This window comes from Atractosteus spatula, chromosome 17 (genome assembly GCF_055471065.1).
Source record: "Atractosteus spatula isolate fAtrSpa1 chromosome 17, fAtrSpa1.hap1, whole genome shotgun sequence".
NCBI lineage: Eukaryota > Metazoa > Chordata > Actinopteri > Semionotiformes > Lepisosteidae > Atractosteus > Atractosteus spatula.
Window position 1 is genome coordinate 9156750 of NC_142722.1, and position 15534 is coordinate 9172283.

General features: G+C 38.7%; 2 protein-coding genes and 1 non-coding gene across 3 annotated transcripts in view; 1 reads left to right on the top strand and 2 right to left on the bottom strand.

The window, feature by feature from the left end:
* The first annotated feature begins 191 nt into the window (after positions 1-191).
* On the top strand, positions 192-264 carry trnak-uuu (transfer RNA lysine (anticodon UUU)). The gene has a single exon. It is a non-coding gene; the product is annotated as a tRNA-Lys (tRNA).
* Positions 265-1311: 1047 nt separating this feature from the next.
* triap1 (TP53 regulated inhibitor of apoptosis 1) lies at positions 1312-2763 on the bottom strand. The gene is made up of 2 exons (XM_088935818.1): positions 2421-2763; positions 1312-2102 (listed from the first exon to the last, which is right to left on the bottom strand). The coding sequence occupies exons 1-2, from the start codon at positions 2565-2567 to the stop codon at positions 2025-2027; spliced, it is 225 nt and encodes a 74-aa protein (XP_088791944.1). The 5' UTR covers positions 2568-2763; the 3' UTR covers positions 1312-2024.
* A 1673-nt stretch (positions 2764-4436) lies between these two features.
* The window catches only part of LOC148819021 (small G protein signaling modulator 1-like), a 54338-nt gene continuing 43240 nt past the window's right edge, over positions 4437-15534 (bottom strand). Inside the window, exons 18-27 of the mRNA XM_088935963.1 lie at positions 14213-14341; positions 13463-13645; positions 13079-13150; positions 11215-11907; positions 10713-10837; positions 10481-10563; positions 10035-10144; positions 9705-9801; positions 9083-9250; positions 4437-8641 (exon numbers count right to left, since the gene is read on the bottom strand). Coding sequence (XP_088792089.1) covers positions 8553-8641; positions 9083-9250; positions 9705-9801; positions 10035-10144; positions 10481-10563; positions 10713-10837; positions 11215-11907; positions 13079-13150; positions 13463-13645; positions 14213-14341 — 1749 coding nt within the window. The 3' untranslated portion in view covers positions 4437-8552. The remainder of the gene's footprint in view (positions 8642-9082; positions 9251-9704; positions 9802-10034; positions 10145-10480; positions 10564-10712; positions 10838-11214; positions 11908-13078; positions 13151-13462; positions 13646-14212; positions 14342-15534) is intronic.

Below are 15534 nucleotides of genomic sequence, written 5' to 3' on the forward strand. Positions count from 1 at the left end.
CCGTTAATTTAGATTTGATAATATCAAAGTTGATAGAAAATTCAGAACTGACAAGTATTGTTTCTGAAATAGACAAGCGGTTGCATTGAATACTTTTATTAAAATATTTATTCATTGTGATGTTAATTCTCTATTAAACTCAATATGTGTATGAAACTAAGTAATAGCGCGGTTTTAGATACTCTCACAGAGCCCGGATAGCTCAGTCGGTAGAGCATCAGACTTTTAATCTGAGGGTCCAGGGTTCAAGTCCCTGTTCGGGCGGTATGTTTTTGCAGTTCCATAAAATTCTCTTTTCCCTCTGCATAAAAATTGTATGTCAGCTTTTACAAAACGTATCCTGCCACTCATTCAAGTTTACACAATATTAATGCATTTTCTGCAAAATGTATTCTGCTGTCAAATACACCTCTGTACAAAAATGCAGACATTTTATATCCCCACTAGGGGCCACTATTTTTCTATCAGTTTTCAATTATGGCCACCATGTTAGAAAAAAGGTGCTGTTCTGAAATCAGACCAGAGAAGAGCCTCCAGATAAATATCCGAGCTGAAGATATGTCCTATGCTGACAAACCAAAACTGAACTTTTTCAGTCTTGAAATGAGAAGACTACGGGTTACTGGCCCAGCACCATTTACAGTAGTTTCCTGGTTTTCCTCAGAAGTTTTCCATTGCACCACTGACCAGCCTTCCAAGGTTTCAGAGATCTGACAAGATCAGGCAATGAGGTTCAGGTGTGCTTCTATGTTCACCCTATACTCAGGGAAAATATATATAACTGTAATACATACAATTTAATTTGTCCTTAAATCCATTCGAAATAACAGTATAATATTATTTTTATATTTTGCTCTATGTTGTAACTTAATATTGAATTTGAACTACTAAAGAATTCTAAAGCATTGAATAAATCTGTGATGTTAGAATAACAGAAATGTGATCAAAAAGTAATTGATTTAACAATGCTATGCATTTTCTAATTCTAGGAGTCCGAGGACATGTAAAAAGAAGTTGTGTATTTTCAAATTACTGTGCTTTACTATCTGTGATGCAGAATTGTGTATAAAATATGTAAGGAACAATTAAACTACATTTTAAAATAAGGTAATTTTCACAGTCGAAAGCTACACGAGCCAATAGCAAGATTGCACAATTTCGGATTTTGGATTATTGTTTGCAGACTAATGTAATTCAATACAATCCCTTGAATTAAAAACAGTGTATGTGGTGATAAAAATAATAAGCATATATTATAAACATTCTTCTTGGTAAGTTAAGAAATTAAATGCATTTAAAAAGACAATGACATTCATTAATCTTCACTTTATTGCTTTTGCAGAATAAGACAGAGTAATTTTTGTTCACTTTTTGTTTCAGAAAAGCATGTAAAGAGCTTATAAAAGCATGGCAAATGTATCAGAGAAATCAGTTATTCATTTGTATTAACTGCAAGCTTAGAGATCAGTGATAAAAGCTGTATGGTTGAAGAGCAGCAGGCTGCTGGTATCCAGTTTCTAAATTCGAAAGAAATAGGACAAAAGTGAAATCTGCTGTACTCAAAGTCCGTCTTTGAGCACCATCTGATTTTGGACTGTGTCCCATAAAAATAATATGAGGTATTCAAAGTTTGAAGCTAACAAAGACAACTCTGCTTATTGTAATACATGCATATTTAATCCTCTTCTTAAATTTACTTAGATGGGGAGAAGGGCTTAGCATGATCAGTATTTTTTCCCAAAGTGATTTTGCGAGAGACATGGGTATTTGACATCTGAATGAATATCCACTTTCAGTGGAATGCCATATTATCATTATCATTGTCTACACATCCTTAAATAGATACATCTTTTGTTCTTCTTGTACCAGTGTATTTTTTCCACAGAGTTTTACCATCCTGAAATCCAAATAAATACCGATATAAATACAAAATAGTAGTCTCAGTTGCCCCACACTTGGCAGTCACTTCCAGAGTCTATGCAGGAGGGACAGACGGTGAAGGAAGCTGGGTACTTTCATCATTATCAGGTGGCAGGCTTTTCCTTGTTTGGACCCATGAATTCTACACCATCAATGGGAATGTCTTTATCCTTGATGGCTTTCTGTAATCAGACAGGAAAAGAACTCATTGCAGGCTGCGAGAAGTAGACGATTTTGACCAAATATTTTTTTCTATTAATAACAAATTTGTAATTACATAGTGTTACTATATTTCATGAAGAAAAATGTGAAATGGTGGTAAATGTCTACATGTTAGTACCTTGTTTAAATAACGTCTGGAATAAATATGTGTACAAACCACACGAATTACTAAGCATTAAGGTAAAACAGCTCGAGTAATCTCAAACACGTTTTACGGAGCACCATTATTCTGAAGCTGTTTAAACCATTGATCGAAAAGAATAATAGTTCCCGTTTACCTGTACACACGTCTGATATTTCTTAAACATTTCGGTGCAGGGATCACCGCTCCGGTCTCCTTTCAGGAATTTGTCTGCGAACCAGCGGTTAAAACATTGATCGTATTCCCGTTTCAGTTCAGTGCACCCCTCTCCTACACTGTTCATCCTCCAAACAAATATATTCTCAATTTCCTTAAAATGTATGGTATCGGGAGCAAATATGATTTGCTACAACGAACTTACGCGACTTCAGATGTGTTTCCCTACGATATGCTTGGCAGTAAACATAAAAATGTGTCGGAAAACCAAAAGTCGTCTGTAAAATTATTTAGTAAGTTCTTTGCAAACGACAAGCCTTGCGAACCACGTGGTCAGTTACGTCGCCCGACCGGCCTTTAATGATGACGTAACTACGAGGAGGTCGCAAGTAGAGAAAAATGTTTTTAATAAAAACAGCAATTTTCAGAATGGTAGATATTATAAATAAGATTTTAGTTTATTTCAGCACTATCGGAGATGGACTTGTGTTTGGACTTCTTATTACTGCTTTTGCACATACGCATTTTTAAAATATGACATTTTTCTTTAATAGAGATTATAAGGAAGCGAACTTTGACCATTGGCACGGACGCATATTTGTATTTTACAAGGAATATCCACCGGGTTATTGGTGTTTAGGAGCAGAACAAGAATGTTACATATAAACAATGTGCGCTTGTATATTACACGTCAAATAATAAATGATTGTTCCTGCTACTAATAACAGAAAGGATGGCATATTTCAAGTGCGATATTTCTGGTAATAACGTTTAGTAATATAAATTTTCAAATTCATTTTCCCAATAAAACATAGAATATGTAAAAACAGCATATAATGAATCATAGACTAAACAGATTTTTCCACGCAGCCAGAGCTAGGTGAAGTCGACTTGATGTAATGAAAGCATTGGTTTGCAGTGCTAAGTAGTAACATACAATCCGTTAAGTGTGTCTGTATATTATGTTATAACCAAGGTTGGTGACTTGGGTTGTGAGGCACTTGGTAAACTGGTTTGTGCACACAATCGTGACGATAGTTGGTTACGCTGATTTCAGTACAACTTCTTCGGGTAGGTGATTCACAGTCCCTGCTGTTTGTGTAGGAGTAGGTGATGCCGCGATTGATTCTACTACTGACCCCTTCATTTCCGTGGAATGAAAAAGCAAAGCCTTGTTATCGATTCCCGATAAAGACCGTGGAGACAGGCGTAGATGCTGCGCTAGGCAGGAGCAAAACTTCCAGCGTACGAACCAAAACGATTTGGGCGCTCAGTGGAGACTCAAAACAGTCCACGTGTATCCAATAAGTGGTTATTATTATGGATTTTTTTTATTTAAGACTAGAAAACCAGAGGAAAACTCATTGTTTGAAAGTGAGGGTAAATGTCTGCATGTTTACCTCTGTACATCCGTGTCACACACCAATTTAGGTCAGTGCTTCTTCAAAAGTTTCATCAGTGTTGGTCTGATTCAGAAAGTGTTCTGTGTCCTACTTTATGTGGTTTCACCATAATTATAGAGGCTGTTATTTCTCTGAAGTGTTTCAGTTTCTTCAAGGCTGGCATGCATGTCTTTACCCTCCTGTATACACCAGAAACTCATCTGATAAGATCTGGCAAGACAGCTTAAATCAAAATGGAAATTAGAGGCGTGTCAGCAGAAAGCTATATGAATGTACAAATGGGAATTTCTAAAAGGCCCCCTAATCATTATGTGGCAAGGTTTCAAATATGTGCTATTTCTGCACTTAATTCTTGTTGAACTAAAATGGTTGGATTCTTAAAAAATAAAATGTGGATTTAAGTATTTTATGAATGCATACTACTGGATCCCTGGTGGGTTAAGTATGGTTGTATGGCTGTGCGGGAATGAGAATTATGAATCATCAGAAAATATGCAGATCATCTGAAAAAGAACAGACAAATAGACCGTTTGCCCACATTGCAATAAAACTGTATTGAAAGAGCAATTGGAAAAAATAAGAACAATTCCATATTTATTTTTCCAAAATACATTGACCATTTAATATATATATTTGTATAGATTTTTTGTAATATTTTGTTTATGAACAACTATAAATAAATATTTCAGCTTAGAATAGAAAAGCAAAACTGACAACAAAAAAACATTGCTGGTTTTCTTGACTTTGCTGTAACATAATCTTCTTTCACAAATAGTTATCAGAGTACTTGACACCTGCAAACATTTATAAAATAGTGCTCATATTGAGGACAGAGCTGGATATCATTGATAGGAAGTCTCTTCCATAAAATGCTGTTTCAGTGCTTCTGCTCCTCATAGAAATAAAGCAGTTCTGAAATACTAAATGTCCAGTTAAATTTTTAGATTGCAAAGTTGAGTATTTGCTTTTTAATGTAACTCTTAAATGCTTTTTCATCTTCAAAGACTAAAAGATGTCTAGTTTTTTCATTGCCCTTACATGCATATAGGTCAAAATGAACCTGCCTTGCTGCAGATTCAGCAGACATAGACAGTATGATATATAGGGTGTGTTAAGTTCATAAATTTAAATTTCTCCAAGAGCAGATCAGTTTTGCCACAATTTAACCAGAATGAATTACCCTATCATTGCCTTTAGCAGCGTAAAAGAGAAATTCGGAGCTGGAACTTAAAAGAATCTTAAGAGGGGACAGATACCTGCATTTCATCTTCCCGAAGTGGGAGAATATACATTTTCCAGGAAGGTTTGGGTGGTTGACAGTACAATTGATAATTTCAAGTTATTATGAGTGTCCTTTGTTCAGAAAGTAAATCAGCATATGCATTTAAATAAATGAATAAAAACATTAATATAAGTGGTTATTTTTGGTTTAAAGCTCTGCTTTAAAAAACTGTATTTACATGGTTAGGTCACCAGGTGGCAGGTGTTTTCTATAGGACTTCAGTTTGAGCAAACAATTAACACTTGCAGCATTTTTTTCATTCAAGAGCAGAATACAGTACACAATTACAGTATATACTGTATACCCATGGCACAATGGTCCTGCTTTAGATCTCTTCTGAGCAATTAAGGCAATACAAATTACTCAATACCTACTGCGTGTCCTTGAAGGTTAATGAACAAACATCATAACTCTTCATTGCCCCCCTTGGTTAGGAACAGTTTTGTGCTTATGAAAAAGTTCACTATTCCTATTTTTTCTTCATTTGAATCTTAATGTACTGATTATCTGAGGTCTATGATCTATTCTTATACTGGTACACTAAAAGTAGATGCTTAATTTGGTTTCTATGCTCAACTGCTAGAAAAGGCATTTGTTTGAAATTGCAATTTAAAAATGGAACCAACATGACTGCTTTTGCTCATTCTTATTTTGGTTATGGCCAGGTATGTAACAATTTGACTCTCAATCCCTGTTATCCAGCTTTAGCCTCGTCTGCTGTTGACCTTAAACACAGAAATCCAGGATTGTTGGGCAACCCAATGAGCTGTAAAAGAATCAAGCACGATATGCAGTATGACACTACAATATACTGAGAAAGCGGCACCTTGAACATATTTAGTATACAGTGATTCATTGAAGAAAGATCAAAAATAAAAGCACTGTTGTTATATTTCCTTGTTTTTCTTTTTGTTTCCTTTTAAAACCAGAAATCCATAGTTCACTTGTACATCATATACGATTCTATATATATGTTTTTCTTTAACGCACAGACACTGGTTAAACATACGATATATATATATAGTTTGCCACGTTTAAAAGATATTTTCCCCTTATTACAGTACAATTCACAAACAGCAATATACAGAGACACTTCTTGAGAATGATGGAGAATATATGATGGGCAAAAAAATAGATCAGTTATTCCAAACACTGGCACTTCGAACACTGAGACTGACCAGGGTGTCAGAGGAGTTTCATGGATGAGTTTTTCTTCAGTTTTCAATTCAATTCAAAATACTTTATTCATCTCAGGAGTGTGTGTCCAGCATGCCTGTAGAAGTCTATCTGACTCTACAGACTTTATACAGTCTTTAATGATGGGGTCTTTTCTGATTCTGAAAATGATAGATGGCACTGAATCGAGCATTTATTTTCCATTGCAGTTACATCGCAAAGCAACTGAAATAAAGTGTGCTGCACAATTTCTGAAGTCTCCAGACCAATTCCCAGCAATCAGGTCAATAGTCCTTCCTGGCACAGTCGATGCCCCTCACACCCACCTCCCAACTCATTGGCTTAAACAGTAATTGTAGTAGAAAGACACAGAATGGAGAATATTTTAAATGCATAAAATACCACTTTTTAAAATGCAAGTGAATGCATAGAAAAAAAGCATCCTTTTTAGAGTATTGTGTTTCCCCTGCCAGAAGAAGTCACAGATATGATTCTAGAATATTTTAGCGGGGTATATTTTCTCAGAAAATTGAGTTTTACAAATATGAAACGCAATACATAACACAAGGCTTTTGGCACAGAAATTATTTTAGGGATGTAGATGGAATCCACATGGAAGATGCGAGTGTCCCCTACCTTTAGGTACAACATGGAATCAATGAATTCTCACTGATGCTAATAAGGATGAATAAAAAATATATCTTTAATGTCTACAATCTTCTGCTCGATTGTTAACAAATCCCTGGAACAATCCTATAACATCAAACAGACTTACATAGTAGATATATTTTACTATATTCATAGAAGTAAGGTAGACTCTTAAAATGATCAGATTCTGAAATGCAGTCTTACAAGAATGGTATTTTAGAGAATGAGAATAGAATCAACAGTGACTGAAATATTCCTGAATATATTGAATAAGAAAAGTTAAATTTAAGGCAAAGAAATAAGATACAGAGGTTTATGTATTTATAAATTATATATTTAACTCAGAAAATGCAGTACTACAAGCATATGATATATTTGTGGATGAATGTACTGCAATATATTTAAAAAACCAAATCTGAAAGCAAAGAGCGTGCTCTACAAGGAAAGGAGTTGTAATTTTGTTGCCACACAATTAAATAAAACTAAATTTAATTTTACAAGCAAAACATACCAAAATAAAGAACTCTACATTGCAATATCTGTTAAATAGAATGAAATAAATATTGATAAGCTACATTGTCTGTAGCAATTGCACTTTGCCCATTAGCAGTAATGCCTTCTCCATCATTCATTATAATTACAGTTTTTCAAATGTATAAATACTACAGAAAGAACAAAAAGGATCTGATGACTACCTCACAGAAACCCAAGCAGTTAACACCCGGAATTTTGTCGTAATTAGCTAAAATGGATTTCACATACTGACCAGTGACACCTAATGAAAATGGCATAAAGAAGTTTTATGTAACAAGGTATTAAATTAAAATATTAACCTACATGTTTCAAACTTCTAGTTTCTCTATAGTTTCAAGCCTATAATATTAATTTAAATGACACCTATCAAGCTCTGAGACAAAACATCACTTACTTAGTCTCCATTATCCTTCAGCTGGAATTCCTTGTGTGCATTTAACTGGAATGTTGAAGCATTTTAAATTGGCACATGACCCTTCTTTCAAAACATAATTTCATAGTTTTCAGTTTTGTGTCGCTGTGTCTGAGACTTTTCAATCTATTGCAATTGGAAAAAATTCCCCCTATGAATTCTTGTAGGGAAAACAACTTACTCGACGCACTCCTTAGTAGTTTTGAAAATGCCGTTCAGTGTAGACAAGGATAGTTTCATAGTTTTGCAATACTGAGGTGACCAGCATCACTGCAGAAGGACACAAATCTCCCACGTGATAAAGTCCAAAGATCTGCTATGAACAGCCATGACTACTATCTAATTTTATAAGAGGCTGATATAATACCATATGTATTCCACATGACTCAAGGATATCAGAAAGACTAAATCTGCAGATGCACGACTTTAGTGAAATTACGTGTGAGGGAAGAAATGACATCATTGGCTTCATGTTCAATGGCTAAAAGATAAAGATAGTAAAAAAAAAAAGTTGTTGTCTCTAAGGAAGTAGTTTTTGAGACCTGTGACCCTACATGGCTATGACAGAGCGGAGATGAGGGAAGGCCGTGAGGGCATGGCCAAGGGGTGTGAGTGCAGACTCAAGGTCTGGTTAATGGGCACCATCATGCCTCTGGCTCACTTGTTCTCTATCAGAGTCTGGACTTTGTAAACCAGGTCACGCGCCAGCTTCAACACTTGCTTGCTGTTGTGGTGTTCAGCCATTTCTGTGGGTAATGGAAAAAGAAAAGAAAAATGGTATTGCAGAGCACACTGTTTTCAGAGTGTTATAAAAAAATTGAGATCCTAATTAAAGTACATCACTGATTCATACCAATCTAGGATTTAAAACTGCCCTCACAGAAGTAAACATTTTTAACATTAAATTTCTCAATGGCGATTATGTGTTAGTGCCTTCATTAATTGCATGTTAAGGCATATCTGAAAACAAAGCCAACTGTAAGCTTTTCTGTAGGCACTTGGAACATGGTATGCAGCTTTACTGCCTGTGTCCTGATTCTTAAAGTGTTGTTGCTCCCCAGATGAGAACAAGCTAAGTCCTTGATTCCAGTGAAACCGCTAACTGAGGTATTTAATGCACTTTGTAAGATAAAGCTTATTGGTTGAAGGAAAATCAGAATAGGTATTCATAAATGCATCTGCCTCACCATTAAAGAACTTGATGATGTCGGTGAAATCCATGTTGTTCTCTAGGATGATGTCTCTGTACAGTTCCACCAGTGCCAGTGCAATAAACAGGACAAAGTGGCTGGAGGAAACATATTTTGCTGCCCAGATAGTCTCCCAGACTGAGAACACATCATCGTATACCAGCTCTGTGGGGGGAAGCACGCAGACAGCTATTACTCCTGCATTCACCTGGGGACAGCTCTTTTAGTCTTTTGGCACTCTGTATAATTATTTAACAGATCCATTAAGGAATAGCCTACTTTTTTTACATACAAACAAGGGTGATTTAAATCTAAATTAAAGGGGAATAACATTAAACAAAACCTTTCCACAGGGATGAAAACCTGGGATGTTTTCTCTTTCTGTTGAGTGGCTGTGTAACCTGGAGGCCTGAATTATTTATTCATCAACATTCTCAGTAAATGGACCGGCTGCATTATTTATGGGTGCAAATTTGGTTTCCATCAAAGCCCTTAACTCGACCTGGCTTTGCAGCATACATCTGTCCTTGAGGTGAGATCAAATACAGGGGTTTCCTGTCATTCATGTGATTGTTAAAGTTCCTTAATGAGCTCTGAATATACCCAGTGATGTCATTACCTCTTTTGAAGTCCAACAAAAACCAGCGATAGCAGAAATAGAAATGTGTGTAATCTCCATTCTGGTGCATCAGCTCAAACAGCTCAGAGTCCAGAATCTGCCAAACAAGTACAACCAGCCTTAAGAATTGGAAATGTTGGGAAAAATCCCTTATTCAGATACTTCTTTATCCAACGCTGTTTTAATAAGAATGAATTACAAATTGATTTGCAAAATAAAAATAAGCCATTTTGGATTCTGTGATTCCCTTTTTTAAATGTCAAGCAGATGCCAACAAATCTGAGATAAAGTGGATACTTTTAAAAAGTGAATGGTCTTATGGTGACGTGCCTGGATGAGAGAGCGCATGTTGGCAAAGTGCGTGTCCATGACTCCACCATGAGGGAAGTTCTGGTTCATCCTCTTCATCAGCTCAGTGAAGCAGCTGAACGCCATGGCCTCTGAAACACCAGACACAGACAGGGTCTGGAGAGGGTACTGGTATGCCACATATGAAATGATTGTGGTCTTAGGTGTACAATTTGAGACATTTGAGAGGACAGAGAACCTGGAACTAAGGTTGGAGGTAGTTTTGGATTCTAAAGATTTGAGATAATTGTCCAGCTTGTGAAAAAACTGCACAAAACAGAAAAGTTGCAAGCAATAGTACTGCCTTGTATTTTTATAATCTGCGCCCTACACTATATCCTGAAAAAAGGCATTCAGCTATGATTACTCCCTAAATTACTCTGAAAAAAGATTGCATATCATCAGCACATTGATCCCAGTGAACTCACCATCATCTAGTATCACTAGAAGTGGAGCCAGAAGGTCACACATGCCCTGTACATACCCGATTTCCAGGTGCTGCCAGATGTAACTGCAAAAAAACAATGATACAGGACACTGATCACAATGCAGTGGAAGAAATTTGGCTTTTCTAGTCAAATACTAGCCGAAAGTGCATGGGGTCTGTGCGTTTTCTTCAGATTAATGAGAAAAGGGGTCTCTTCCCTTTGTAGGAGTTACCTGCACATAATGTTGCGCAGTTTCTCCAGGTTGGTGGGAGTGAAGTACCAGTAGTTCCTGTCACAGCGCTGGACATCTTTCTCAATGCGATGCAGGTTCACTGTGTACATATCCAGCAGCTCTTGCTACAACAAAGTAAGAGAAAAATGAATTACCGCCAGACATAAATATTTGTCAACAATTGTGCAATATATATTAACTTATAAAAGGAAAACTACAATCCAGCTGAAGGGAAGCTTGTAAGAAATCACATTTCAGAAAACGGAGAAAAAACAACGCAAGGCAAAAAAGGTTTTCTACTGCAATGCTGTTCTTGTTATCTTCATTTTGTGGCCTTTCTGTTTATATTGTATCTGCCAATGGATCCATGACCCAGTTAATCAAATAATATTAACCACATTCATTATGGAAGTTTGGCTTCTTCTGTACAGAAAATATCAACTAATTTCTTCTAGCTATTTACTTAATGTGCGATATGCTTCTAAAAACCCTGCGCACTTACAGAATAGGTAGTCCCAATGGATGAGACTGGGGAGGTGGCATCAGGTTTGGCTTCTCCACCAACGGCCAGAGAGTCAAACTGGGGGAAAAGGCTCTCCATTTCTGGTTCTTCTGACAGGGCATCCTCACTACCCACCAGACTTTGCTTCTCTGCCTCCTCGTCCACCTGCATCTCCAGCACCAGTGGGCCAACCACTTCCCCTGTGCCCAAGTCATCCCCCAAGGGCAGCTCAATGGCCGATAGTAACTCCTCCGAGCTTTCCATGGCAGCCATACTGTCCTCAGCTGAGGCTGGCTCCCTTGCTTTGGTAATGGGAGGTAGAGCTTCTTCCGCCCCCTGATCCTCAGCCGTGGCTGCAGCCTGCTCCCGGGGCTCCTCGTCAGGGCCCTGGGCTGGAGCTTTCACGCTGGGGGGGTCTACCGCTTGCTGAGCGGGTTTGGCCGAGCTGGGATGCAGAGGCTGGGGCTGTCCGGAGGCTTTGGCTGTGGATTCTGCACCAGCGCTGTCCTCAGTGCTCAGGCTGCGGTCAGAGAAGCCGGATGTTATGGAGAAATTGCGGGAGGAAGGGTGTCCAGAATCGGGGGAACAGGTGCCGTTGGGTACAACCCCATTGGGTACTTTAGTTGCTTGTTTGGCCTCCTCTCCCTTTGGCTCCATCTCAATCTGCTCCACCTCTTCCACGGACTCAAACACCTGTAACAACAACCTGGTGGTAAACAGCTGGCTCAGTGGGGACACGGGAGACTTCAGGGAAAAACAAGCCCTCACTGAAGACCTAGCTGTCCATTATATCACTTAACGGGTCACTTCGTTTCACAGATTTCTGCCAGTTTACATGAGGAATATAACTTTTTTTGTCTAAAACAATCTCAACTATGTTCATAGCAAATTACATCACATTGAACTGCAGTTTTTTTTTCTAACTACATTTGATTTAAATAAAATTACATAAACGATAACAGAAGTTAATACTAATACAGTGGTTAGCCTTTATTCCAGCATTGGAAAGAAAGATAACAATGTCTTCTCTTCTATTCTTCTAAGAGGAATAAACCTATCAAGCCTTTTCTCACAGTGCACAGTTTAGAAGCAAACAAGCTGGTACTGGTGACTCTAGAAGAGTAATTAAATTTCACGGACTACTAACACTATCAACAGGACATGAGACAGGGAATACAGCTATACAGATAGATGCCATAGATAATAGATCAGGACGCTCCAGTAGACACACTGCAGGGTCCACAGAGGAAATTGCTATTCAATATCCTCCATTTTCATCCTGCTATGGAATGCCAGCTGGAATTGTTCTTCAGCAAGTTTAACAGTCTAGATGTAAGTTATATAAAACAATTATGTTTCTGCCACATTAACACATTTACATTTACATGAAGCAAAGCAAAAACTGGTTGAAAATACCTACAGATTTGTAAATGAATGAAAAAAAATAAAGCAGAGAGTCCAAGAAAAGTCATGTTTTAGCAGAAATATGGGAGCACCACCAACAGCTGGGCCAGAGCACAGCGACAGGATGGTAAGGCTACAGATGGAATAGTGTACAATATATCTGTACACTACAGACATACAATATCTGTAGTAGCTGGCAATGAAATTACAATGTATACACACAGGCAGCACCATTTACATGCAATTGCATTACAGAGAATGATCGTGAGCTCAGTGTGAAACCCTAGAAACCACTAGACCCTAACGTCATGACAACTGCCTGAGCTGTAAATGGCAGGGTGTTACACTGTTTACCCAGCTCACAATCACGTTGGCAAAACACGCATGTATAGACTCTGCCTGGGTCCGGTCAAGCGTGGCAACAGCAAAGCTGAGCAGGGCAGCAGTGGGGAAGGGATACCTGTGTGCTGCTGCTGGAGTCGCTCTGCAGCTGCGCGTGGCTGTGTCTGTCTGAACTGCAGCTCTGGGAAGACTGGCGCAGCCGTGGCGACAGCGAAGGGGAGGGAAAATCCACAGGGAGACAGGAAGGACACAGGATTTTCTGTTTTAAACACCCTTTCAAAATCCACTCCAAAGCTAATAACAGACCTTCCCACACAGAAAAGTGTGCTTTTCCTAACACAGAACATACAGAAAAATACCTGAGACACATGAGCAATTCTCAGAAAGCCAGTTTTTTTTCCAGAGACTATCTGCACTATCTGCAGTGTGAATGGCAGGTACTCTGGAGCCTGGGTTGGGGAGAACTGTTGCCAAAGCAACGCCCAGCCCAGGCTGCTCTCACCTCGTTGCTGACGGTGGAGTCTCTGTGCATCATCTTCTGGATCTGGCTGTCCAGGCTGGCTCCGGAGGAGCACTTCGCCAAGGCCACCGCATGCTGCTCTTTCTCCCGCTGCCGGACGATGGCCTCACAGCCCAGCCACTCGCTCATGGTCTGCTCGTAGCAGGCGCGCACCTGGTCATCTACCTGCCACAGGCACAGCACAGTCCGTACAGGGGCTGCCCCGCGCGCTCGCCACTCGGGAAAGCCAGCACAAGGCAAACGGACATCTCCCGGCGAGCAGGAGCCACACAAAACTGCGATGCCAGGATTTCACTGTGACTTTTCAAAACTGGAACAGATTTCTAGTTCTCAAAGGGCCAAGTAAAGAAATCCATTTAAGAGTGCAAGGTTTCAGGACTCCCTCTTTGCAAACTTTTATTCGTTGGGACTATTACGATGAGAAAGATCAGAGAAAGAGATCGGATAACCAGTGAACACATATTGTAAGTCATACTAAATGCAAGAATACAAAATCTCCAGAATATAGATTTTCTCTTTGTATCAAAGTTGACAAATATCAGAGGTGAAACATCCCTTAAAACAGAGGTGGGGTTATATCAAGATTCCAAAAGTAAATGCCACTACGGTTTAGCTGGTCAAGAGCTTAGAGAAACAGAAAAAGAATGTGCGCAGTCCCTTCTGGCAAATGTAATGAAAAGACAATTTAAACAGAGACCTTCTGCATTCACAAATGCACACAGACACACATACCTCTTTCCTCTCCTTCTCGGACATCCCAAATTGGTAGTGTCCCAGCAGGAATGGCCACACCTCCTTACGGAGCGAGGGCTCGACTCCCCCGAAATACACCAGCCGCAGCAGCTCCTGCTCCTCGTAGGCCTATGAGGAGACAGAGGCTGTGAGAGGACAGCGTGCCAAGGGTTCAGACGGACACGCAGACTGTAACACAGGCTCTTCTGATTCCAGAAACACTGGCCTGGCGTTTACAGTCTGAAATGTTTGGATGAACACACAGATGTAACAGGAAATACTTTTTTTCCCGTTCAGAAAACGTACACATTAAGGAAATCCTTCAAATAGAAAGGTTCTAGTTTGTTATATTTATCAAAGCAGCATGATGAAAGGCAGGTACCTCTATTTACTCCCTGCAATGTTCCCTTGAGTGTTAATTAAAATCTAAAACAGCTGAACAGTACAAGACACCTGTTTAGAGGTCTTACTTACTGCAATGTCATTAAAAAAACAAACAACATACAATTTAACCTATCCAAGAATGACAAGCTGAAGACATGTTAAGGCCAAAAAGTAAAGGCCATTAGTTAAGGACGAATGCTCTTTTCTATTTATTATTGTAGTGGTCATAAATTAATCAATAAGTTGATATTTATTCCTTCTATTCAGAAGTGACTTGTTTAAAGCATTGAACATACAATTATTTTTGTTTTCCCTGTTACAAATTTAGATCAGCCAGTTCTCATTCAAGCCATCCTGCTACTATGTCTCACCCTCCAACCTCATGCACATAATGCCTTCCTACTGTAGGTAATGCAGCAACAGTGGTGGTCCACTGTGGTCTCAGTGAGCCAGAATAGGGACAGCAGGGCTTGAGCATCAAAGGAGAACAAGAAAGGCACTGACAACCACTAATCCTGATTGATCATCCACAGGAATCACTGTGGGTGGCCCATTTGGAAGTCCTCACCAGCTCTGACAAACCCAGTACCAACTGTGCTTGGCCAGCCTAGCAACCTTAGTGCCATCTTCACAGATTGCAGGACAGTGGCATACATTTAAAGTAAAATCAGAATGGAATCCCACTGCTACCCAATAAAAGGCTACTTTTATATCAAAACCTATTCAATAAATAATACTTTGTGCATCAAAAAGATATATATTGAGAGTAGCTCAAAAAAAAATTTCAAATTACTAAACAGAAAAATACATCTCTGCCTATTTATACCAGAGGTTTTTTCAATATAAATATTCTGATGAGCAAAAAAATACTGTAACAAAATGCACACCCTTATAAGTGGATAGTTTTGTTTAAGATGATTTGGGCATCTGCTATTTGC